This window comes from Pseudopodoces humilis, chromosome 4 (assembly GCF_049639895.1).
Source record: "Pseudopodoces humilis isolate 2021_Gansu_Grassland_sample_001 chromosome 4, ASM4963989v1, whole genome shotgun sequence".
NCBI classification, from domain to species: Eukaryota; Metazoa; Chordata; class Aves; order Passeriformes; family Paridae; genus Pseudopodoces; species Pseudopodoces humilis.
Window position 1 is genome coordinate 54,273,132 of NC_142203.1, and position 25,188 is coordinate 54,298,319.

General features: G+C 33.7%; 1 protein-coding gene across 6 annotated transcripts in view; it reads right to left on the reverse strand.

The window, feature by feature from the left end:
• AP3B1 (adaptor related protein complex 3 subunit beta 1) overlaps nt 1-25,188 on the reverse strand; it is a 155,743-nt gene that overhangs the window by 60,566 nt on the left and 69,989 nt on the right. For 5 of the 6 annotated variants that reach the window (XM_014261067.2, XM_014261068.2, XM_088054116.1 and 2 more), the window contains 7 exons: nt 23,253-23,362; nt 14,487-14,663; nt 8,851-9,037; nt 7,785-7,915; nt 5,523-5,634; nt 4,038-4,194; nt 1,246-1,420 (listed from right to left, as the gene is read on the reverse strand). In XM_014261067.2, coding sequence (XP_014116542.1) covers nt 1,246-1,420; nt 4,038-4,194; nt 5,523-5,634; nt 7,785-7,915; nt 8,851-9,037; nt 14,487-14,663; nt 23,253-23,362 — 1,049 coding nt within the window. The remainder of the gene's footprint in view (nt 1-1,245; nt 1,421-4,037; nt 4,195-5,522; nt 5,635-7,784; nt 7,916-8,850; nt 9,038-14,486; nt 14,664-23,252; nt 23,363-25,188) is intronic. The other variant, XM_088054114.1, reaches the window with a different exon arrangement.

Here is a 25,188-nt window from a genome sequence, read left to right on the forward strand (position 1 = left end):
AAGGATGTCTATTTTGACTATTCTGCCACCTATATAGGAGTCCTGACTGAAAGGACAGTCAATGTATTAGACTAGTGCATCAAATGCATTAAGAGTTTCACTTAATTTTCACTATCACATATCAGTATTAAAACAGAAACTTTGGAGCTACAATTCTACCCTTCAACATTTTTTTTTGTAAATACACAGAAAGAAATGCATAGGAAGTACTTGATAACAGAAAAGTAAGTGTCAGAAATTCTTTTATGCTTCTTCCTGAACAGATTTCCCAAAAATTTCCTCATTTATTTACCTTTAAATGCAAGGTAGGTGGGAAAACAGTAACCACTTCATGATAATAGCACAAAAAATTAGTTCTCTAACACTAGTTTGAGTTTAATGAACTTTTTTAAGCTCTTTTTCTTCACTAAGGTAAGCAATTAAATCTTAACTGACACATGAATGGCTCTATTGCATGTTTTTGCATCTTCACATATTTTGAAACCAATTAAAAAAGTATGTATTTTAAACCTTGCTATTTCACACCTGTTTTAAGAAAGCTAACAGAATTTGAAGTAACAGAACTCTTTTTCCTATTAAACACCAACAGCAAGTAAAGTTGATTGCTCATTAGGAATATTAATGCTACTAATCTTTAAATACATCTCAGCCATAGATTCATTAACTGCACTATTCTAAATTTTAACAGAAAATTTTAAAACTAAGCTAAGATTTCTATTAGAACATCTTCAAATGCTTAACAAACAATGTTCTAACATTTGGTTCTTGGTTTTGTTTTCTCTCAGACTCAGGCACTATAGCTATACTTTAAAATTCTAGTTTAATAAAATAACCATCAATGTCCACATATTAAATTTCACCATTTCAACAACAACCTAAAAATTAATATAAAAGAACAACTCATTTTATTATAAAAGAATAAGAGACTATTAGAAAAATATTATGTTCTCAACTAGATTCTATTATTCTTCTTCATCTATATGGAGTAAAAATAATATGCAATTATAAACTGAAATAGGGGTTTTGGTATAAAAATACTCTTACTTGCTTAAACTATCAAACTACTTTTCGACTGGTCTCTCAGTGAAAAGTAAAAATATTTTTTTCATAAATTCTGGATCTATTTAGGTATGCATAAAACTACTACCCATCTTCATTCCAACAGAAAGAAACATGGACGGATGGTCAGATGCACATTTACATATTTTATAGAGGTTTAAAAAAAAAGTGTTTTACCATACTAACCTTATTAGAGGACGCATTTCTAGATTTTCCAGACTCAGAGTCGCTTTTAGAGTCAGATTCTGACTTGGAGCCTGAAGAACATTCTTCTGATGAAGTGTACTCTGTATCAGTGGAACTGGATGTACTTCTCTTTTTGGGAATTCCCTTTGCTTTCTTTTTAATATCCTCTGAATCACTACATATTTTAAAAAAATGTTAAGAGATATGTAAAACCACCAAAGGAATCTGTTTAGGCAAAATCCTACATCAGCATTTCAAAGCTTTACTAAATGAATTTTAAGTCATTATTTCTCCACAATAGAAGGCACAGTTATAAATGAAATAGTTTATTTAAGGCTATACAAAGTCATTCTATTACACTACACAATACACCATCACATAGTCTAAACCAGTGAAAAAGCCAAACAAAATGTGAATATATGGAATATTAAAAATATTATCTGCATGCATCAAGCTTGTGACATTACAAAGCAAGTGCAGCCACCCTTTTAAATAAAGATGTTTCCATATTATTCCACCTATGAGGAACAGAATTTTGGTGTGTCATCTTTTTTACCGTAATATTGCTTAAAAAATCCCCAATTAATTTAGTTTATTCCTTTGTTCATTTTTCTAAATCAAACCACACCACCTAGAAATAAGATCTATAATGTCCACAAATAGCTCAACTCATTAAAGGGTTTATACACAAGAGCTGTTATATTCCCACACCTTTCGTCATATTGAATCCCTTACAACTTCAAACACAGTGCTCTTCACACAGTGAAGTTCTGTTCACCCTACCATTGTTGGATTATATTGTTCTGTGTTAATAGCTACTGAGTATTATCTGCCTTGGTCACATCTAATAATACTTTAAATACCAATTAATAGATTACCCTTTTTTCTCAGGGGGAGTTACTACCACAGGAAATGAAAATTGTTTTCTAATAGTTATCATGAAGCAGAAAAATTAATATTGCATATAGAAAAAACCCTCTGTTCTTGGATATGCAAACAACTTCCAAATCAGGTGTTTCATACACTACCTGATTCAGCTCCCTTCCCAAGACAATAAATTGGTTACTGAAGTGCTTGAAGGGTAACAAGGTCAACAATAATTAAACAAATCACTCAACTATTAAGAGTCCTTTTGGACTCATATTAAATTGTTACATATATTTGCTTAGCTCTAGGAGCAGTACAAAAGAATGCACAATGCTGCATTACTGTTTCAGATTGCAATGTTTTTAGATAAAAAAAATACAGAGGAGAATCGACACGACAGAGATCAAAATAAAGTCTTCCTCTTCTCAAGAACTTCCTATGACTGAATTGCCTAAATAAAATTTAATCAAAATTATTTAAAATCAGTAACATTTAGGCCATGCCTACCCATGCAACTGAACCTAAAATTACCTCCCCAAATTTTAGTCAAAAGCATAAAGCACTACATTTGGAGCTTGCAAAGCTAAAAATGGAACATTAGTGCACAAAAACAGTGTAATGTAGCATATATGATTGTTAAAATCACAGTGAAAAATAGGTACTGAAAATGGTTTCAGTAGGACAACATTTAAAAACTTGAGGTCAATGACTCAAACAAAAATTCACTACTATATACTGTTCAAAGTTTCTTCATCACAACAGAATTATCTATATCTCATTCTCTGCCCTTCAACAGAAGCTGTAGTTGCATTAACAAATAAGTTGTTGTGAACCCATTATATAAATGAAGTTGCTTTTCAATAATTTAGCTTAGCCTTAAAACTAGATTTGAAGATTAAAAATGTTACTTTACTGCACATCAGCCAGTTTTGATGGGTAATAATTGTTTATCTTACTGCTTAAAATTTCAGATGTTATTCTAATGAAAAGAATTTACTGGTAACTAGCTTTTTAACTTTGCGATGATGAAAAGCTTGTATTAATTTAACCTACAGATTTCATTTGTTCTGAACAGGAAAAACAATATAAATCACTTTTAAAATCATTAAATCCTGACTTAAATTAATAAAGTCATAATTAGGGCATTATGCTGTGTTTGTTATGGAAGTGGCAAGGCGAGCTGCTTTAATTACTGTCTGTAATAAAAGGAGCAGAGTGTGTACTGCGCCCCAATCAGTGCTGTCAGCCACGACTGAGCTGAGCTGCAAACTCATCAAGTGAGCTGGCAGCAGACTACAAAGTAAAGGGCGATCGTGTCTGCAGAGGCTGCTTGCTGACAGCAGTGGAAGAAACAGATTCACACAATCCAAGGTATTAGCCCCAATTACTCAAAATTTTAATGATACTTTAACACATGATAATGCTGTTGATAATAGGCAATCTTAAAAGTGCTAACACTTAAATATCTTATGACCGTTTCCCTTCACAGCCTCTGCCTCTAATATTTGGATCATAATCTTTTTAATATAACATTATTTAGAAAAATCAATTGTCTTAGTTACATAATGGCAAAGTGTTGAAGGACTTAATTTTAGCTCTCAGCAAAATTGCGGCAAAAGGTAATTAAGTGTTTCACACAACTATTTGATCACTTATTCAGCCTCCCAAGGTTACATCAGTTCTCAAAAAGCCACCCAAGATTTAACTGAAGTCAGAAATTAATTCCAAACATAAGAGTAGTCTGATTAATGAAAGTAAGAACTAGGTTCATATACTGACTATTACTAACTAGTACACACTGACATCACTCCTCAACCAAAACATGCCCAAAATAGCCTAATTAAAGGCTTGGCAGTCTGCTAGCAGGAAGAGTGATTTATAAGATAGTATCACAAAAAATTAAAGCCAGACAAACATATACTTACCTTTCACTGACAGCTCTACATGTTTTCTTAGCAGCACTTTCTTTGCTGTCTGATTCACTGTCAGTTGATTCCTCACTGGGAGAGGAACTCCCACTACTCTCATCAGTGCTGCCTTCCTCTTTATCTTCCTTCTCACTTTCACTGTCAGACCCACTCCCTGAAATGAAAATAACCCTTACAATTTTGATCTAAATATCTTAATTTATAGTACTTAATACTTAAATGGTATTTTAGAAATCCAATTTTGTTTTAAATTAAACAATGGTTTGCTATTTTAAGATCCAGTTGCAAGTTTTAGTATTATCTACCCTGTGCCAAAAGCAGGTAAGAGAATTACTTTCCCCATATATGCACAAAACTTTGTTAGTTAAAACCCTGTCTTCTTCAGCCTACAGTATTATACTTTTTCAGCTTAGAAATTTGAATAATAAATTAATTGCATGTAGATTCTTCAAAGTTACATAACCTTATTAGGAGCTGGAGATGACCTCAAATTTTCTAGACTTTACATTCACTTAGCTGCAAAATTATCTTCTCAAACAGTTGCTTAATTAGATAATCTGTTCTTAAATACCCATAGTGACTATGATTGAATCACTGATTTAAACAAATTATTAATCCTCTAATCAATTACAGAGTTACCAAATACTCAAATATCTGAAGTATGTTTCTATTACTTCAGAAATCACTAATTTCAGTGATACAATTCTTAAACATTTTTGTGTATTTCCTCGGTTTAGGAACTGGAAGGAAGTAGCTCCATGTTTGTATTTTAAGATGTCCCTCTTCCATTCAACTAGATGATAATAATTCTTTCAAGTCTAAGGTCTGGCCCTGAGAGAATTATGGACTTTACTACATCTGAAATATACAAACATCTTCTGAAACAGATGTCTTGGGGGACTGCCCATCTGACAATAAATGGAAGAACAGTTAAAAGAACCTCTGCTTACTTAACTTGATTGGTAGCCGTTACCTTCTTCATCAATATCCCCATTATAATAAACAGAAAACACTATGCAGAACTTCAGAGAAATACTGTAACACAATTTGCTGAATAAATCTCATGAAAGAATACATGATTAAACTAATCTGGCCCATTTATCATCACAGTGGCACATGATATCAAAACAATTCTTCACTACCACCAAATTCCAAAAAACCATTAAAACTTAAGGTTCCTGACAACCAAGCATCTGGGCACTTCTCCTGCAACCACTATGTGCTTTCAGTTATAAGTTACAAACTCTCCTTACTCATACTAGACTCCAAGGAAGATAAAAATAGTATGCCAGCTTTTTTACCTGGGAAACAAATCAAAGACTAACTTATTTAATATAGTGAATGTAAAATTTTTCCCCTAAGTTATTGAGTTTATATACACCTGTGGCTTTGTTTGCAATTTTTTTTTCTATTTATGTACCAGACAGTTCTGAAGACACAGTTTTCCAGGCAGTGAAAATACAGTGCTTTCCAAACACTTACCTGATGAACTGGTACTGGCAGACTCATCTTCCTCCTCTTCTGATTCAGAGTAGAACTTTTCAGTAGGTTTCTCCTTCTTTGGCTTGCCTAGAATTCCAGTCCATTCCTTTGCCTGTAAATAAATTTCAATTTAAGTTTACTTTTGCAAACAGCAATACAAAAATATACACACAACACACTGAATAAAAATTCAGAGCAATGGTATTAAACTGTTGCTAAATAAATCATCTAAGCAAGTCAAGAAAAGCTATTAAACTTCTCTTACTTAACACAATTAGGAGAACTAGAAGTTTGGTATATACCTATAAAAGGTGAAAGATGTCTATTAGGTAGTCCAGAAAAAGATTTAGTATGGTAGATTAAAAGCATCAGTAATGATAAATAAATTTCTATGCCAAAAGATCCTTAAGTCTGAGAGTTTTATTTCTGGATCCAGCTGACTATGACTAGAATGAAGGTTAAACAGGGCTAGTCACCACCTTTATCATCCTAAGTTTTAAGCAGAAAACAGACACTCTAGGTAGACAAAGACAAATTATATTTCATTTTCATTGCAATTCTCCAAATAAAAGTAATTTTTTATCACCAAGAGAATGCCAAAATGAGGCAGTATTTCCCCCCTTTTTTTTCTCCATATACCTCTATGCTACTATAGAAGTAGTGTTAAAATTCAGGACAGGAGAAAAAAACAAACTGGCAGACAACTCTATCCACCATGTGATACAGGTCTGCCTCATTGACTGATCTCATCTGGAATAAGACTTAAGTTTTGAAATACGCTCTAACAATGACCTGCAAGGCTAAACAACTCTAGAGACACACTGGCTTCTTCTTGAACAGCAGAAGCTTCTAAGGCTTAAAAAGACAATATTCTTTTGGCTGACAATGATAATTTGCATGTGGATTGCAGCTTAACTCAGCTTTACTCAGATATGCTCCGTAGGCACGTGCAGTATTAGGGAATCCACAAAATTAATGAAATTGAGATACTCTCTGAAGAAAATACTTGCAAAAAAAAACCCAACATGGCTGAAGGATTTTCCTGTTTGCTTTGAGGTTTAAATAGCTGGAGGTAGATTTTTTTACTATTTACTTTTTTTACTATGCTGTTATGCCATTTATCAATTTCCTGCAATACTTTTGGTCTTGTGGATGAAAATACCTTCACACGTTCTTCCATGCCAACCCTATAATTTATAATCCTCTGTTTGAGCTGATTATCTAAAAATCTTCCCATAAAAGCTTTCAATAGTTTGTCCACAAATACCACTTTTCCTGAAATGTATGTAAGAAGGTAGACATATTACAGTACTAAGGAGAAATGCTTGTTCTACCAGATTGCTGACCATTGGTTTCTCTAAGTCAGACCAATTTTTTTCATTTTCTTGCTCTTTCTGTGTGTAACATCTCATAAACAAATTAATTAATCTATGATTTACTGAGAAAGTTGGCTCATTACCAGGACTGCATGCTTTTCTGTATGTATCTGTTAAAATACCATGCCTCCAGGAGCACCATCAGCACACTATATACCAATACATTTACATTTCAGCTACTGTTCAACAGCTTTCACTAGCATTCCAGTAGGATTCTGGTACCTGATACATAAATCACAACTCTGGTACCAAAACATGACTTTGCTTTGGAGTTTATACTACGGTAACAAAAAGCTATTGCTAGCAGATGATGAGCCTGATGTGTCAACACATGATTAGTGCACTAATAGATGACATTTTCCTATCACATACTTTCCTAATGCTCTTCAGATTATCTGAAATGTAAACCCTCATCTCTTCCAAACCTGAAACTTCAAAACATACATAATCTAATCCGCTGCAGCTGCCTTTTGTTGTTTGTATTATCTTTTTCCTTTTGCTTTTTTTTTTGTTTAGCCTTGGATTTTCCACAAACCACCCTCTTAATTTCTGACTTTGGTAGTCCAGCCACACCCAATTAACATATTACAGCAGAGTGAGATGAAATATATGAAATTAGAAGTGAGATAGAGAAGAAAAAGGCCTACTTACTCCACAAAATAAGCAGAAGTGGCCTACAGTTTATCCACTTCTGTCATTTAAAAGCACTAGCATTAAGCAAGTTTCCAAATGCTCGATTTCTAAGATAAAATAAGCAAAGGGACATTCCCTTGCATCAATGGATTTCAACAGACCACAAATAATATTTAAATAGTAGTAGTTTTGGGCTAATACTCTGTATTCACAAGTGCCTTTAGCAAAGTTGCTTTCAGTGATGCTGACGTACCGACTCAGCCACATCAACATTTCGGACAGAGGGGTCAGGTGCCACCTCTGGCCAGTCGGACAGCTCCAGGTACCCAGTGGCTCGGCTGTTCAGTGTGTGAGACAAGGTGCCAAGCTGGAAATGATCCCGATCTATTAAAAAAGCCGGGGGAGGGAAGAAATACACAAACACTGTGAGCTCTACCACAAGGAGCAATCTTAATCAGGGCTAAAGGTAATTGCCATTGTATTACCTCAAATGTCATGGAATAAATATAAACTAGGAAGCTCTTCATAGGTCAAAAAACTGATTTCAGTCCATAGATTACAATAATCTCCCCCATAATGGTCAATAAAAAAGCTAATCAGTCAGTGTGTTTAGAGGTGTTGCTCTGAAATGTAGCTTCTCTAAAAATTACTTTACTGTGAATATTAAGAATGACAGCACAGTTAAACAATCCATATACATGTCTTGGCACAAACACATCCAGAATTTTAATAGTTTTTCTTCAAAATGGAGTTCCTTTTAAAGCTTCAAAACTAGACCTAAGTAAGTATGAAAATTAAAATGCAAATTGTCACAATAACAGAGTAATTTTAATTTAGATAGCCTGATAACCTTTTAATTTGACAAGACAGACAATGGATCTTATTTGTAAAACAACACGCAAAATGCAGAGGGAAAATTATGATTTTGGAGAAAAAACATCTACATAGATTCAGTTTACTTCAGATTCATATAATATTTGCAGTACTCACATTAAAAATCTTCTAATAAAGTCCAGATAAAATCCTAGAGCTATTTTCCTAAATTGAAGAATAGTTTTCCTCAAAAGACATACCTTCTGTTACTTAAATAAAATTTAAAATCCACATGAATATAAATGGATCAGTTTGCCAGGGTTTATCATTAGAGAAATGCACTGTGCACCTTGCTTGCTGAAAAGCAAGTAAGCAGACCGAGCATCCTTGCATATTAATCTTTTCTATTTGCTAAGTGACACAATTTGTGAGAGTATTTGAAATAGAATAAGCTGCCACATTCCTATACACAATGAACATTTACCAAATGATTTTGGCAGTTATACCTTTAAAAGGAGACTCAAGCAATGGGGCAGGTTTCTGTGCCAGAAATATTTTTTTGGCATATTTGCTTAAAGCTCCACTCTTCTCATTCGGAACAATAAGCTGCCTAATAAATCTTGTACGGTCTCTGATGTCGTAGCTTTGATCATACTTGCCTAGATTTAATACATACTGGGTAAGCAATTTTGTCTGTGGAAAAAAACAGGACAAGAACAGAATACAAGTTATTTATGATTATTGATAACTCTGGATAAACATATTTAAAGAGGTAATAAAAATGAATGGTTATGTCAAACAAATGTTGCTCCACAGGGAATATGCATTTCTAAAGCTGCAAATGGAATTCTGCAGCCAAAGCACATGTCCTCTTCTGCACTGGGGAGGTGAATGCTGAGTACTGAGAAGCAGCCATGTGCTAGATTATTAAACTGCTGAAGTGGAAAGAAAGGCATCATTAAAAAAATAATCATATATGGCAAACCCGCTGAAGGGTCTACGTGAGGATAATGAATGTGGAAATACAACTAAAAACATGGCACTCAAAACTTAATCGGAAAAATATGCAGGACATCAAAACATCAGAGGGTATTAGGGGGCTGGCAAACTGCTTCTGCTGAGGTGTGTTTTATGAAGAGATACTGTCCCTGGCATAAGCAGTGTCTGCACTCTGACTGCACTCAGTTACTTTATCCTGAATTATGACCCATTAAAGCAGACACATGAATCACTGAACTGGATTACTGCAAATTATTTGCAGTGCATTTAGCTGTTACTTTTTCATAAAAGCAAGCTGCTGATGCCCTCTAAAAACCAGGATAAAAGACTTCTTCCATTTTTTTCTTGAAGCTTATAGCCTTCAGTAATATCGGTCATTTATTTATTTATGTAAGAGAGTGACTTATGCTATCACAGGTTTTTACAGCATAATAACAGCTTCCTAATTTGATGTTTGAGAATATTAACGTTTCCTAAATAATTATAAACCTTCAGATCATTTTTTAAGCTAAGAAAATAATGTAAGAAAGGAAGGATATAGAATTTTTTTTCTATAGAAAATGGAAATAATGTACTGTAACCAGAACAACAGTGCTGAATAGACTGGAATCCACTAGATTTGAAACATGTATGCCACTTCTTTTATATACAACCAAACAGGAAAAAGAGCAGAAATTATATACCATCCTAATGAAGTAAATTTTGGTACTTCAACTCAGAATGGAAGCATAACACAGGGTTAAAAACCTATCATCACGAGTGATTTATCTGCTTTATACAAAGAAACAACCTTGTGTATATATATATGTTTATCATGCTACTGCTATGACAATAACACAGTTTCAATCTTGTGAGCAGAAAAATATGTCCAAAAAGTCTGTCAATTTTTATATATGAAATTTGCTTAAAAAAAGTTCAGATTAATAATTTCAAATTTGAGGATGCAAGTTGAAGTTTTCTTCTGGAGACATAAAAATGCTTTTTCAGAATACTGATTAACTCCTGTAAGTGAGATACACAAATGTAAACAGAAAATGGTTCCAATTTAAACCCCATTAATGCAACATATGCAAGCATTTAAAAAATAACCTATGGTACCAAAGAGAAGAAAAAATTAGACATTAGAATAATATAACAGCATAGTTTAAAAAAACTGCCAATGAAATATTTTTTGTTTCTTTTTTCTCTCTGATACCCAAGAGTGGCTCTGTGAATTTTTTTTTTTTTAACTTGAGGTACTGTCTTAGGTCTGGGAAAGACAAAACTTTCCCATATGTATTTCACAGTTTATTGGCAGCTAATTCTGTATGAGGGTATAAAATTTTAAACAACTGCATCAGACTGAGCCTACATAATCTGCACTCATGCAGGACTTACGCTGTTCAATCTAAATGGAATTGGAAGGGAGGGTTCCCAGGTAGCATGAATTAAACTAAATGAGGGATACCTCCTGCAGCCTTTGCCATCACTTCTCCACTGTAAAACAAGACAAGACTCCTTGCTGTCATGCCAGGAAGCTCAGGAGAATGGATCATAAAACATGATGATCTTAACCTGTGAATTGCTATAGGGATGGGAAAAGTTGAAGGCCTTGTCACAGTGGGCATTTTTTCAGCGAGTGTTGGTGAAATTACCTAAAGACAAATTAGACAGATATAGAGTTGATCCTGAAAGACTACATACAGTTCCTTTAATGGAATAATTTTTTCCATGATCCTCTCCCTTTTCTGTCCCCTAAAATATCATTTTCATATTGTTCAATGCAGAAAAATATACAAAAAACTGTTATGCAAGTTTGTTTTGTGTCTGCAAGCAATCTCTTTGCAATTATCGTATACACTCTAGTTTTCACGGACACAGCGAGGAAAGGCACTTTTAAAAATTTGTCTTATGGTAAAGCAATCAAACAAGCAGAAGACCTTTTCTACATGGAGGTTGCTAATAGAAACAATTATTTTTAATTGAAAACAAAAAATAAACTAATGAATGCACATGAGTCTTTCCAACAAAGGAGCTTTCAAAAGCAGCTGAAAATCATTTCAGCAAGCACACTGATTTGGTGAAACATGAGATTCTGCATAGCATGACTGCTTCATAGAATAGTGACAAAGTATCCTGATCTGTGATTTCATGCATTTATTATGATATGCCAATATTTCCTGATATCTGGACATGCGCATTATATAGGCATAATATAATTTCTTTTATCCTCATACTGCTGAACCCATTATTATTTTTTGTACACTTTGTTTTGGCTAGAAGGGTTAGGTTTAAGTATTTCTAGAATTCAATCATTCTCCAGCAACATTTCTAGAATTTTCTAGTTCTAGACAATAGTTCTATTTAAGGATTTAATGCCTATCCTATACTAGCAGAAGTTAATTTTTTGGTAGATCCCTACTTGAAAATTCTACAATATAGGTTTTACCAACAGATGAAGCTCTACAGTGAGGGAGAAACAGTTATCTATTCACTCCTAGATATCACTAGCTTTTAGTAACCTGATTCTTTAGACACACAAGATAAGGCTATTGTGCTAAACCACGATTGACATATCTATTTACACCCTACAACTACTCGGGACTTTTTCTGGTGGGAGACCTACTATATTAGACAGCAGAAACCCATCAAAATATCTTTATTCTTTCTGCTATATGCAAGAAATATCTAAGGCAATATGACATATTTCTCTTATATAAGCTCCATTTAGACAGCTATCTAGCACATTCAAGGTTTTATGACCCTAAGTGTTGAAAAAACAAAGCAAGTTAATAAAATAATACAGACAACCAGAAAGAAACCTGCTTCTAATACATACCCATGCAGATACAACTGAACCTGAAACTTCCTTAAATTATAAACAGCATTTGAAAGTTCATGAGATGATCTCAGGATTTAAAGTATACTTTAATTTTTTGTAAGAAATCCCGAATGTTAAAAATAATTCCGGTGAATGTGCTTCACTGTTTCTCCATACACTTAAGGAAACTATAAGCAAATAAAATAATGTATTTAGAAAAAAGGGAATAAAATAAGAAAGTCTTATTTCCTCCAGAACTTTGTGCTTTTCTCCAAACAAGACTTAACAGATGAGTTCAACCTGCTTTTCCTTCACCTGGTGAAAGAGCTCTTTTCATCTATTTGGTCAGCACTGAGTGTCCTCTGCCATTCTACTACCACTTTTCAATAAAGTGAAATTTTATCTTTGAGGTTTTCACAACTCCAATAACTTTGGATAAAACCGATGAATTATTCATAAAATTACTATGATATGATATATCATCATATATGATATAAAATATGATATGATATGATATGATATGAGACAGAAAACATGGGACTGAGGAGAGGTAGTCAGATTGACAACAGAGCAATCAAGTCTACAAGATTCGACATCATATTTTAAAAATTAAACTGAAAAATGGCTGGACTTTTTAGGAACGGAAGTCATTTCAGGAAGAAATTTTAATACTGAGTAAGTAAAAAAGAGTTACTCCTGGAAATAATCATGAAGATATACAAAGTGTGTTTATAGCCTCTAATGCAAAACCCACAGTATTCTAGTTTGAAAGGAACTTTGAATCAAGCCAAGTCACCAAATCTTCACTGTTAGAAATTTTATGTGAATACCTTGACCACTTGAGATAATAACTTATTTTTCCACAACCTAAAACTGCAAGAGGAAAACACTCTGATGAAATTCATCATTTAGTAGGCATCTCAGGAGACTGTTTCTTCTGCTTTATCATCATTACTGTGTTTGAATAAAGGGTTATGCAGCACTTGCAATGATGATTTAAAATGTATTAAGATGTGCAATAGGAAAAAATGCATCACAGAAATCATCATCTCCTTGTATGCAACGGATTTTTGACCAAATACGGTGTGGAAAAATTTACATTCAAAATGACAAAAACTGTATGGAAAATTAATAAATATAATGGGCTAAAAGAAGACGGTTTAGATAGTCAAACCAAATCTTTCCTCATCTCAGTCAGCATTTTCTTTAAGATGAGCACTGCCAGAGGGAAGTCACCTTTTATTACTGCCCCATTTTAGACCATATAAGCAAAGCACTCACTCCTATCTGAATGCATGGCAAGACAGTTCATCTCCCACATGCCCTACAACAAAAAGTCTAAGACAGATCATGTCTGCAGTTGCATGTAACTATCAAGGAACAAGCAGACATCACAGTTGCGAAGGTGCAAGATCCTGTGCTGTGCAAACTGTTGTAAAACAAGAGGTCTACCAGCCCAGGAAAGTGTGTGTGTGTGTGTGTGTGTATATATATATATATATATATATATATATATATGCATGTATGTACGTATATCAATGTATTTCTTCTACATTTGGAAAAAAAAAATCTTTGATTTTACAATCTTTTATAGCAATAATTGGAATTAGAGTGAAAAATTAGTACCAAAATGCTATAGTCATGGAATGGGGTTCACAGTGATATCACTTAGAAGACTGAGGCACTTGGCACCTCTCATAGCTGTTGTTTTCAGCTGCTTGGAGATCTAAGTTCCCCTCTTTGTGTTATCTGAAATTTTCACATTATTTTTACTACTAGAGATATTAAAACTCACCCACTCCCCCAGGTAAAAGGAAATAGGAAAAACTAAATCAAACCAACCAACCAACCAAATAAAACAAAAGAAGGGAAAGCAGTTACTATCTTTAGAACAAGTATTGATGGAAAGACAAAACAAGGCCTTTTAGATATCCTGAACAAAAAAGTGCACAGCTTCTTGTTCAAAGTGACAGAATGTTCTTGAAAGTCCTGGTTTTGGCTTGAGAAAACATTGCATCACATCAGCAAAATCTCCTAAATGGTATTAATAACAAAATTTACAGATCTTCTCTATTTATGTGAAGTTAAAATTTCACACTTTCCCAGAGACAGATAAAAAGAGTTTATCTCATCACTACATTAGCATTTGTGATCCAGCACATGCTTAAAAACTCATGGTTAGATTTAGTCTGTTATATTTCTTGACAACATATGTTTAGCTTTTCTTCATAGAATAATATGGACTAGGTTTGGTTACTTATATAGAAGAAATCACTACTGATCTATACAGACTGTACAAAACCCGCCATGACTGAATACATACAATACTGAGTTTAGGCTTACCTGCTTTGAATTTGTTAAATAGAGTTTTGCACCCAAATTTAAGATTTGCAACTTTACAAGGTCATCTTCATTTGTGAAGCTCTTGGCTGTCTTTCTCAGAACATCAGGTGCGATCTTTGGAACCCGTTCACAGTACTCACCAATGAGCCAGAGAATGCTGGCTCTGGCTACTGGAACCTGAAAAAACATTGAGCACTCTAAGTTAACAGAGTCACAAAGACTAGCATACTTGTATGTGCCTGTGTTCAATAATAAGTTAAACAAAATACTATTAAAAGATAAATTGCCATGCAACAAATGCAGCATGAAATTAAATACAGCCACTGTGGTAGACTGAATATTCATACACATGTAAGGTACTGATTCTGACCCAAAACCCATGCATTACAGGTTGATGATACAGAGGCACACTGAAGTGACATGTTGATGTTCATTGTACAAGCTGATGAGATCATGAGACTGTGGGAACACAGTCCAAACCCTTAAGATGTGGTTGTAAATTCCTGCCACCAGATTATGGTAAACACCGTGTTGAAACGAAATAGAGCTTTTTTTTTTTATTATACTCATACAGAAATGTTTTTCAACGATACAAATTTCTCAAATCCTGCTTATCTAGTTTACAAGTGTATGGATTTCTTTAAGGCTATTTCTAGCTTTCCTTCATTTTTATTCAGGATTTTTTGACAATAATATTTGTCTTTTTGCAAATGTCCAAGACCAGTTGAACTCAGAATATTGGTGAGACAGACATTCAAAATCGCAATTCACAGTTTCTGCATAGGATCCACCAAAAGCTTTGACCAAGAAGTTCACACAGGTCTTACCATTTTGGAGTTACTCAACACTATCACTGAAATAACTGGCAGTAGCAGCTTTTAGATGAACTCCCAGTCTATGATGCCAAGTTCAGAAGCACAGCAATGCCAAGAACAGAGGTAAGGCAAAATGGAGAAGCACAGAAGAAAACAGAAGCTCATGCTCCATGCAGTTCAGCTAGAAACAGTAAGATTTAAATGAAATAATAGACACATACTCTTGTAAAAGATGAGCTAGCCTACATTACCTGGTGGTCAAGTTAAAAACTGCATCTGTGTTACATACACCTTTTGAAAACATTTTTCTCTTCCTTGAACAGAAGGAAGAAAGAATGCAGTGAGAAAGTTCAGAAGCAGTCTTGTATAGTGTATACAGACTATGGTGCTCAAACATCCTGTACAGACTCTTGTTCAACAAACGTTGAAATGCCAGGGGAAAAGCATAACTGTTCCAGTCAATCAAAAAACTGACTGTATTTTAGAAAAAAGGAAAGTTTCCACTGCAATTTCAGCTAATTTTATTGTTTTTTCTGAAAGGATCAAAAACACTCATACTAACATTTTTTATTAGTCCTTACGCTACACAGTGATCTTTATTAATAAGCTTACACTAATGGCAAGGTGAGGTTTGCCTTAGGTAAGATTCGCAAGATGTACATGCTTTAGAAATGCAGCATTGTGGTTCTCAAAGCATTTATTTTTAGTAACTTTTGTATATGCTTTAATTACTCTTCCAGAATGTCTGTTATTAATATATGAGTATCTATTTCTCAGAATTATAATGGGAACCAACTATTAAGTATCTTACTAAGTATTCTCATAACATTTGAAAGTACTACTTATGAAAGTATATTCTAAAAGGGTAAAATGGCTCACTAAGCCTACTAAGGAAATACTAATCACATTCACAAGCATTTTTAATGATTAAATGTGCTTCAAAAAGTTTGGGAACAACTCTGAAGTCAACTTGACACTTTTACCTCTGTACTTGACATGGCTGCAAATATATATGCCAACAAAAATATAAACAGGAACGTCATGGGGGAAAAAAAGGACTGCCCCCAGTGAAATAGAAAGCAGGCATGTCATGGGGAAAACAGAGGACTGCCTCCACTGAAAGAATAGCATATCATGAATAAACAGAATACAGAGTCCAACAACAAGAACAAAAAGTCCTGTAAGAGATAAAGGCCAGTTCTGGCTATGGGAAAGAAATTTAAGATAAAGATAACATAATATGTTGAGAGTGGTATAACATAGTGACTTAACATCTATATATATATAGGTGTAAATACTGATTAAGATACAGATAAATTCTTTTATGTGAGTTGTCAAAAAAATTAAATAGCCTTGGAATTTACAGTATGAGACAGATGAACAAGCTACTTTCTATACTTCATATAAAAACTTTAAATGCAGTCAGAGTATGTTCATCTGCAAAATGGTAAGACTGATGCCATTACTGTACACTGATTTCAAAAGGGAAAGAGGTTATTTCTAATGTTCCAAAGGTTACACTGCATTAAGACCTCACACCCAATCTATTATTTTAAATTGGGCTAAAGAATAGTAATTGAGAGGTACATTAGATTTTCCAGTATTGGAGCAGTTCAAGTTGCCTATTGTACAGATAGATACCTCTAAATAAGAATATATAGGCAACTTCAGATGTTAGCTATGCTAGATTTATTTTTCTAAAATATTTCATTACAGACTTGTTAAAATACTAAAACTACAAGAGATCACCAAGTACTATAGTTTGGGCAACAGCCTGCCAGGAATATTCCTTTTCATACTTTTGTCTTTTTATAAAGCAAAAACAGCTCACAGAGCAGATCAATTTTAGTAACAGCATTAATAATGACATGCAAATATCATTACTGTACTTCTCCTAGTCAAGCCCAGGCCGACACCTTAAAACCACAATGAAACGTATTTAAATATATTTAAATAGTATGCATTTAAGCACAGTGTTTTGCTCTTCAAGTTTTTTTCCTAGTTTGTAAAATTAAATTATTAGACTAATAAACTAGTTTTACAATGCTAAATAATTAGACCAAAAAAAGCCTCATTTGAAAAATAGTGACAATGGAAGACAGAAATTTCTTGTGAGATTCTGCCTTTTAACCAGGTGAATAGCTTGCTATGTAAATACTGCATATATATTAAACACAATTTTGTGCCACAAGAATCAATACCAATTAGAGACTTTTTGAATCAAACACTGGGCAGAAGCCATTTTAATGAAAAGTGTATGTCGAACTGATGAACCCAATGTTTCTGTGTCACTGGATTCATTTGGGGTCAAAATCACACAATATTTTCAGACTTCTTTTTCCCTGTTTAAGTCTTCCAGTTCTCAAGGATGTAATATCAAGTGCATGATCCTGCAGCTGTTGTTTCCAGGGCACTCAAAACAGCAAAGAAGAAACAAAGCCCCTTCTAGACCTTCACTGCCTTTTCCAGTATAGCTTAAGTAGGGACCTTGAATTGACAAAAATGCAGGAAATAATACTTTCATTATTCAGCTCTGCTCTGCATTACCCTCAAAGGCAAACAGGATTGTAAATTACTTTGCCTGATGTTTTATTCCATATGGCCCAAGCAAGTGGTTAAGTGCACTTTTTAAGCCTTTAGTACCAGGAGACAGTTTCTATTGTCATTTCAACCCATTACCTGTCTCAAGGAAAATAAATAAATGGCTAAAAAAGAAAAACAAAAAAACAGCCAGACACTCCCCTCAAAGCAAGATTCTGGTTACTTAGAACAATTAGACAAAGATATTATAAAGACTTTACAGATTGCTCTAAGCAGTACAATTAAAAAACTACTGAGAAGTTGTTCAGCTCTCAATATATTCACACAAAACAAGGATAAAGTACAACTTAAAATCACCAGTTCTGATTATTCACATCTGCCACAAAATGAGAGATATACAAATTGCAAATGAGGTGCAATTTTCTCCATCCCGCAGAAAATTTGCTTAACTAGCAATTTTGTAAAATTTTACTTGGAAACAGAAATGGAAAGAGGGATAAAGCTGTTTTGAAATGTCAGACTGATAGCAAGAAGAAAAGGTAAGAATAAGAGTGAAAGAAAAGTCATTTTTTGTTTTCAAATGATAGACCTTCAAGGACTCTTCTACATATAAAATTGCTTTAAAACAGAATTTTTACTGGTGACTGCACCTCTTACACAGTGTACGGATTTTTAAAATAATTGTGTTTTGTTCAAGCAGAATATTTGCTTCAGGTTCAGTGTCCCTGGACATAATGTCCCAGAGGCTACATATTCCTGTCAAATTCTAAACAATCACATAGATATCAGAGCCAGTAAAAAAATGGTCAAATTATGAGAATCGTTCATTAAATCATTACTAAAACAACGATTTAAAAATGCCTTATTAAAATGTATCCTAGGTAAAAGAATATGACTAGAATCTGAAGCTTGCAGAACTGAAACACATAGAAAGATGGACGTCATAATTTGTGATACCTTGCAAGAGCTGTAAGAAAGGAGGACTAAACCAAAGAAAGCAAGGTGCCTGTTCTGTGAAGCCGTATCAGAAACACAAGCATCATTTATGTAAGACTAGTAAGTCAAGTTTAACACAGAGCAGTGTTAAAAACTGTGAGACCACTACTCTTGTAAACTCAATCAAAAACAGTAAATGATAACACTTAATTTTGTCCATAAGTGATGTGATTTTCCTCACATATTAAGCTCTTCAAAATTACACACCACTTTCTTATTTTTGCTCTACATCTGCAATGCCTTATCCCATCAAGAAATATTCCTCCTCATCTTTAGATCAGAAAACCCTTCAGACTTGCTTAATATTCTTGCTCATATTCTAGAAGTTACTAGGAATAAGTCTGTAATTAAAAACAAGAATGTAAGAATTCACCAGCTATCAAAAGGAAAAAGCCCTGCCTTAGTAGTACTGTAAGAGAAAAATCACACTGGAAGTCAGGGTTCTCATCACCCAGATAGCAGTCCTTACTGGATACAATATACCATAATAAATTATTTTTCTAAAAAGAGAAAGGCAGAAACAAATTCAGAGACTACTGGCCTTGGAACATTAAGGACAGGAAGCAAAAACATATTCTGTACATACTGATGGACTCCAAAGTATTTCTAAGGATAAATACATCTTGGAATCACAAATGTTTTCAGAGACTTGTAGAGTTGTAAAATCAGTGCTCTGCAGAAGTCAAAAGGCAGGCAACACCAGGAAAGTGAGACAGAAAAGAAAACAAGCAGTATCACTATGTCATTATGTAAGACTTCTCCAGTGTATCTGACTACCATGTACACTTCTCGCCACCCCACTTTAAAACCCACACATTAAGAAAAGGCAAAGAGAAGAGGGAATAGCTGATCAGAGACATAGAATATGAGGAGAAATTCAAATTTTTAGATTAGTAAGTGTGATGACGTGGACAGTAAACAGAAGCTTCCAGTAATCAGATGCTGATCAAATATCAGTAAAAAGATATATTGGAAGTGCACCACAATGTACTTCTCTTACCTTTAAAGCCCTTCCCCCTAAAGCAAAATATTTTTGTTGCTGCTGGAGATGAAACTCGTAAGACATGTTTTGAACTTACCCTTCTTTAAATGGCTCTTTCCCATAAGTATACTTTTTAAACTTCTATCACTCTAAAAACTATACACACAAAACTAATTAGACCTACCTCAGAGAGCATAACTAACACAAATGAGCACTACTCCAATCTCTGGCCCACAGCTTAGCAAGTCAATCAACTGTAAATCATGACATTTTTAACACATTGACAGCTAAATGGAAATGTTTTCATGATTTTTAAAACTGGAAGCTTAAAGAAATCCAATTATTCTCTTGTTTATTGTCTTCAGGACACCATCAGACATGTATTTCTCCACTTCTGCTTTTGAAGGAAAAGGAGGAAGCTGCAACACAGCTAGATCAAGCTGTACTATGCACAGGTCTAAGTACTCAGCCAAGTATCACACACAAAATAGATCTCATAGAGCTTTGCCTGGGCACACCTGGGATAAAAGTTTAAGGCACAAATGAAAACACACAAAAGAACAAAAATAACCAGTATTTTCAGATATGTTAGAAAAAAGCAAAGGACAAACTGAAATAAACCTAGCCTTTATCATAATTTAGAGTCAGTGATCTACAGGAGTTGAGTATTTTTTAAGTGAACTTCCTAGTATTTCTTATGGTTGGTCTTACTATGTTTTTATATATGGTCTTAATATTTAGCCAACTCTTATTTAACTTTAATTTATTTTACAAGGCAAAATTGTTATCTTCTAAATATTCTATATCCCACCCCTTTCTAAATGGCTTCTGTGGATGAAGAAGATGAAAACAAGAACAAGTATATTTCAGTGAAGTAAATGACATGAAAAAAACATTGCTGTGAAAGATTTTAGGTACCTCATCACTGCCAATCACAATCTGAGGCTAGCACAAGTGAATTTTATAATATCGATGAGAAAAAATCAGACACAAATCCAAAAATCTATTCCACTGAGTTTACACCAATTTTGCTTATTTTAATGGCTGTTTACCATTGACTTGAACTAAATCTTGGCAGAACAATCAAAACATTTACTTTTTCCTTAAGGGTTTCGATTTAATAGTATTTAATTCTGTTAAGAACTTCCTCTTCATGCTTTTATCTGTGTAATACATAGCAGTAAACTAATCTCAGCTCTAAAAAGCAACTAAGAATTTTCTCGTTACCCCACCCTTCAGTTTCAAGTCAATTCTAGTCCACATCCATTTTCCTACATCCAAATACAAGAGTCCTTTATAAACAGTGGTATGCTCCTGTACAGAGTTAAAGGGTAGGTCCTCTATGCCTCAACCCTCAACTCAATACTTTACAACAGAAGAGAGGTCAAGAAAAAAAAATACAACCAAAATGCCAAAAAGCCCTGTGCAAAGTAAGTGCATGTATGTATGTATGCATATTGTTTGTCAGCATAATGGACAGGAATCCTTGATCTGTGTCTCTGTCTTATAGCAGACAAAATCCAAAGCAACTGTGTTATGTCAACTCACAATCAATTTTGCCATATTAAGATCAATGTTTAAAGTACAAGTGCAGATGTCAGGAACTCCAGTAATACCGTATTAAGTATTGACATCACAAACTAATATCCCCGGTAATTAAATACTCATTCTGCAATATATACACTTATCCTTTACAGAATTAAGTAATGGAGGGTTTAGACTAGATGATCTTTACAAGTCCCTCCCAATCCAAATCAGTCTTCAAAGGAATACATTCATTTTCAGACATAGTACGGACAATCAGAAAAATGATACAGCATTCAAATTATAAATATGAACTTCTTCAAAAGGTATTCTTTAATTCAAAGTCTTGAGCATACCGAGAAAGACATGCATCTTGAAGTTATCGTTTAAAAATGTCATTGAAAGAGGTAGAACAATCATCTTGGAGAACCTACAGCTGCTTGTAGGTTCATGACTACATGACCGTAATTCTTGACCAACACTTACTTTCTCTTGAATAAAAGCCATGATTCAGAATTAGATCTTGATTTTTACTTTATTCCAATGACTGCTAATGTTCTGCTACTACTTAACGTTTTCTGATATCCTATACAAGCTCACTTTGGAAAACCTGAGAATATTAAAGTAGTTTAAGAACAGCACATCTTCTCCCCATTCCCCCTTATGTGACTTAGAAAAGGATTTTCTTTTCCACAAAACTTAGAATATTTACTTGAAAGTAATTGTATAGAATAGCTACAAAACTCTTCTAAGTTTTAAACAGAAAATTTGGAAAAGTAACTGTTTTCTCTTGTAGAGTATGTGGAAAGAAGATGCCAAACTCACTTGGTTAAGTGCCAGAACATTATTTTTGAGACTGTAATAATCCATCAAAATATTGCACAAATTTTCGTAAATACAGGTGATTATTATATATGAGGTATTATTTATTTTGATAAGTAATCAGCAACAGTATCTCATTTTGGTATGAGTAATTTAGTATTTAGAATTTATTTTCTTTATATCCATTACAAAGTGATCATCAGCTCTTATTTAATTTTGCAGTAAGCATGAACCAAGAATACCATGTTTTCTTTTAATACTCCAAACTCTGCTAAATTCAGCTATGGAAAAATGAAGGTTTACTGATTTAGAAACGGTTCCATTATCAAAAAATTGTGTAATTTTATGAAATTAAACAATTGTCTACAGAAAAATAATTGTTGACAGATTGAAATCTGACACCTTGGGTTTAGGATATAATAGACTGCTACTGGACATCATTCCTAATCTCTAATTAAGGACAGATAACTAAATATTTTATCAATTACTGGGCCTGTGAGGAGAATTTGGGAAATAAATATTTGCATACCTAAAGGTCAATTAAATTTAAAGACAGGTAATAGGGAATGATTCAAATTTTAATGTTAAATACCACAAATTTCAAATACCCAGAAGATAAAAATGCAGTTTCAAGACACTGCAACACACAGCAGCACATCTGATACCATGGAAAGTTCAGGTAATTTGGGGAAAAAGATTTAAAATAAAACTTTCAAAGTCCACTCCAGATCACAAAGACAACTGGCTAATCATCCTTAAGTTAACTGCTTATTTTCATTTCAATTTTACCCACTCCACATTCTAAACCTGCTATTCATCCTTGAGTAACAGGACTAGCAATACACTACATTTTCAGGGATCTCTCTAAAAATTTCTTCCCAGACCTATGGCACGAAGTGGAGCCACCTGATAGCTTTCCATTTCTTTTCCATTAAGATCATGAAAAATTATATTTTCTGTCAAAAATAAAAAAATGTTTCGCATTTCTCTAATATACATACTTCCATTTACAGCACAAATTCGAAGGAAATAAAAATCTCATTATCAGTTGACAAGGCAAATAAGAGAGTGTGAACAAATACTCACTGTAATGTTATCCAAGAGTTTGGCCATATGCTTAATAATTTCACCATGGTGTGCCGGCTGGGTTTGCAGCAATTTCTTAATGACAACAACACTTTCAGCAACTACGATTTCTGTTTTAGACAAAACAAATTATTAATTTTAAAAGCATTTACGCAAAAGAAAAAGCCATAAATAATTGATTGTAAAAGATGTAAAAGCTTTCCCAATATGCTTTGCAGAACTGAATTATATTTATTTGGTAAGAAAGTGGTAAACCGTTCTACTAAGTAATATAAGTTCAGCTTCCTGAACCAAGTTACAGCCAGCAAAAATAGGACACAAACATTCTAAATGTAAAAATACCAACCAAGTACATACTTGTATGAACAGTTTTTTAGTGGAGCTGCAATTTGTATTTTTCCTATAAAACTGAAGAACAGTGTAAAAAAATAAATCTGATTTTCATTAAAATTATGCATATTAAAAAGTAATTTTCAGTCTGCAACGAGAATAAAAATGCTTGCATTAAAAGCAACAGCTCATTCATATGCTAGAGAAATATCTAAACATCTCCTTTGCATTTTTTCTAAATGTTTTCTAAATTTTGCTCTCGGGTCTGTAACCTAATCTCTAGTACATTCAAGTGACGGTTCTAAATAGCAAGCTGTTTTAAGATTCATGCCAAAGTCATGCACTGGAGTGCTCAGCTACTGCAACAAGTAACATTTACAGCCTGATCAACTTGTATGAAACGTAGTTTTTGAAGCTGAAAAGACCCCATATGAGCAGAGTCAAGCTCCCATGCAAGAGTAAACTCATGTAAGGACAGATGAAGAAGCCTGACTACCATTTGTTAAAAAGAGGTATTCCTGCATTTCTCTCTGAGTTAACCTGACACATGGACCATTCATTTGCAATCAAGCATACTCAAGTTTCAATAGAACAGTATGGGGAAGAGATGTCTAAATTCTATGGGGTTGTGGGGTTTTCTTGTTGTTTTCTCTTCTTTTCAAGAAAGCAAACTTTACGGAGAAAGGCTTCCCAAGAGCTCTGAGCATATCATTATGCCATATGCCTCTGAAATGCTTAGATTTTGGCTTGTATCTTTTTGTGTCATCTTTTATTTGACATGACATCTGTCATTCTTCTAGACTAATTTCTTGAAGCAAGGTTAACATCTCAAGGTCTTGCACAATCCTAGAGATCAATTTAATTTACACTGTATTTTGCCATGTATTAAAATAGGAAGTCAATTCTTGAAACTTGAAAATTACAATCTGGAATATTTATAGTGGGGAACATCGGAATGGCAACTTTCACCATTCAGTATTTCGTGATACACTGAATAATTTAAAAAAACCAACCTGAACCCAAAAAAATGAGTGGACATGAAACCATTATTAAAAACACTTGTTGACAATGTGAAACTGACTATGGTAATATCAATGGTAATATCAACTACAATAGGTGAGATGTCACCATAGGAACTACTTTAATGCTATCTGTAGGAGCAAATTTAAAGAAAAAAAACTAGAATTGTAAACAAATTGTTAATTACTATGTAAACAATTTTAAACTAGTATTTTTTTTTTTACACAAGTCTAGATACTGGGGGAAAAAATACAAACATAATCAAAATGCATTTGTATGATTAAGATTAAGGACTGGCATAGTTATAAAACTCCATACTCTGTGATGCTTACTATGTGCACACAAAGGATCCCAAAAATGAGCAGGAATAAAAGAGAAACACTTAGGTTCAAAACCATAAAAAATTCCAGCAAAATACTAGAAGGGGAGATAAAACTGGCATTCTGAATGTGCAGTAAAAAAATTTTAAAATGTAACTCCTACTAGAATTATCAAAGAGGAAGCCCATACAAGGCAATGATAAATGAACACAAGAATTTTGAAACAGTATAAATCATATCTAAACGACTATAACAAGTAAATTAAA